Source organism: Ruditapes philippinarum, unplaced genomic scaffold, assembly GCF_026571515.1.
Source record: "Ruditapes philippinarum isolate M1 unplaced genomic scaffold, ASM2657151v2 ctg17455_1_1_1_1, whole genome shotgun sequence".
In the NCBI taxonomy this organism is placed as follows: domain Eukaryota; kingdom Metazoa; phylum Mollusca; class Bivalvia; order Venerida; family Veneridae; genus Ruditapes; species Ruditapes philippinarum.
In genome coordinates, this window is record NW_026862405.1 from 1 (window position 1) to 2,757 (window position 2,757).

General features: G+C 33.3%; 1 protein-coding gene across 1 annotated transcript; it reads right to left on the reverse strand.

Annotated features, from left to right (window-relative positions):
- Positions 1 to 63: 63 nt before the first annotated feature.
- On the reverse strand, positions 64 to 2,346 carry LOC132719000 (uncharacterized; the record flags this gene model as incomplete). Its single annotated transcript, XM_060702733.1, has 2 exons — positions 2,183 to 2,346; positions 64 to 280 (listed from the first exon to the last, which is right to left on the reverse strand). Coding segments are annotated over exons 1-2 (367 nt in total), but the record flags the coding sequence as incomplete, so codon positions are not given.
- Positions 2,347 to 2,757: the final 411 nt, after the last annotated feature.

Here is a 2,757-nt window from a genome sequence, read left to right on the forward strand (position 1 = left end):
AGCCTTCATTTTTGTCCTTCAAAATCATTTGACAAATGGTTTACCTACAGACAAATGGTTTACCTTCAAGCTGTATATGAACCTCGTTTTCATGTCTGCATGTTTCGCTTCCAATTATAAGATGTCCGTAATTTTTCACGTAGATTCCTCGTGTTTTAATAGAGATATCGTGACCCTGGTTGAAAACGAGGCGACCTTCACCTATGATGTCGATAGAATGAACGTCGAGCTCAGTGACGTCAAGAAGAACGTCCTCATCTATCACAATTGCTAAATCTTTCTGTAATTGAAATGATGCTCTTTAACAAGTTAAGCTTCTTAAATTCATTGTAGGGCAACTCTTAATTCGTAAATACGGTTATACATGTAAACAGGAGTACAAGCATGGGAGCTTGGTGTGAAAATATTTATTGAAAAATGTAATAACTTAATGAATTTCTCAGAAACAAAAAATCAAAACCAAAAATAAAAAAATAATATATTTGGCATAAATGTTGCTTATTTCGTATCATTGTTCATTTCTTATATCCCTCAGAGCGTTTAATTGAAAGAAATGCACATACATGATGCCGACTTCGCGATAGATTTTTTGTTGTTGTAGTAACCGATAAAAGAATTGTGTGGAATCAGTCCCAATTGTTTAAACCCAATCTCTTCTATGGTGATCTATAGTTCCATCGTCATTCCGAAGTCTTTGTACGGATGCGAACTTTGGTCCACTCTCACCGGTTCCGACATTCAACGCCTAGAACAATCCCATAGATTTTGCCTCAAGAATATTCAATCATTTCATCCATGTACCTCAACTGATCTCACTCTATTGTCGATTGGTGCAAATTCTATTGAGACAATAATTGACCATAAAAAACTACAATTCTTAGGTCAGCTTTGTAGACTGCCAAATAAATACCTCGCAAAAGGATTTTTCAATAAAAGACTTTTCCACTTTTTAAATGGCGACAAACAGTCACACGGATTTTTACCGGACATTTATCGCAAAATATGAGTTGAAGTATATTTTAGACAGTTATGCCGCTGACGGCATTTTTCCATCAAACTATGCTTGGAAGGATTTACTTGGAAAATGTGTATTGTCTCGGGAGCGAACACTAATATTAAATAGACTAACTGAGCATAGTTTCTTGAATACCATGTTCTCCAAGAATTCAAAGTCTTGTCTACTTTGGAATGTTGCAAGGCAAAATCATCAACTTATATTCATGTGTAGGCAACTGATGAAAATTGTTTCTCGTCAAGTGTCTAGAAAATACACTACGGAATGCTCCTACTGCAAAAGAGTATGTGAAAACATTGTTGAACACCTAGTGTGCTTTTGCCCAAATAAGGATTCTGAGAGAGCTAAATTGTGGGATTGTTTAATTGATAAGTGGGGATATGAAGGTTATCAATCTTTTATTGATATGTCGCCCTCAGATCAATGTGATAAACTTATACAAGTATCCGTGTTGTGCTCAATGAACGGATTTATCAACCATGCACTTGCCTATAGACTATGCTTACTTGTTTAATGTAGCATCTGTACTAAAGCCAATAGACCGTCTGTTTATGTTACATAAATGCCAATATACATGGATATTCTCCTTCAATTTGGCAATTTTGATTGTACAGGTGTGTTGTTGACGAATTGAAACACATATTCTTTGTTCTAGTACTTTCGTTTCGAAACTAGACTTAAGATTATGTTCTGTTCTGTAATGAATTTTGATTCGGTTGCATAATGTAGAATATATGCTTTCGATTTAACTTTCGCTAATATATTCATTTATACTATCGACGTATTCATGAAACTCTTGTAATTTATATGTTCTATAATATTTGAAGTGTACCATATTTATGCATGTTACTCAATTTACAAATGTTACCATATGTATTTGATTATATGTACTATAACCTGTTTGTAACATATGTTATGCTCATCAGAATTGGTGGATTAAAAGATATATATGACTCCAAATAGATATAAATTTTCTTTGCATAAAGTTTAGTTTGTGAAGGTTGTCGTTTTCATTTTATTTTCATATTCGTATCATTAATAATTAGTTGTTGTTTTTTTTTTTTACAATCATAACGTGTTTAAATTCGAATCTTATTTTTTTAAGTCTGTCGCTGCGACATCAAAATAATATTGAGAATAAACTCGAGAAAAATATATGTAACTTACCGGAAAAGAATCATAAAGTGTAGAAATTTTTTTCAGACTCGAGTCCTCGTGCGGACAAGCAGATTCTGCAGGTACGAAAATAGCGGCAGACGCCAGGAAAAACGCCGTCAGCCACATGTTACATCCGTTACGTTCCGGCGCAAACTCCATAATGTCATGTGCGCCACAGTTTCTGGACCTCTTAAATAGTCCCGATATCTACTAAAGTACTAATACACCTGTTCTTGACCATATAATTCCCCGAAGCAAAGATCAGATTAGACCATTGGTCGCCGTACTGGTCAAATATTTAATTATAGCATATAAATGAAATATTGAAAACATTATTTCAGTTGATTCATGATAAGACAGTTTAATAAGATTTGTTTATAGAAATACAGATAGATTATTGCCAGGTAGACAATACCAATCTGATAGTATTAATTTTATTTTACTATTTTACGATATAGTTAACTTTCGGATTTATTATATATCATCAGTATAACAAAAGTAGCGCCAATAAACATTGACATAAAAGTTTAGTTGTAAAAGAAATTAATTCCGCCTACAACATTCAATATTATTTCGAAGTATTT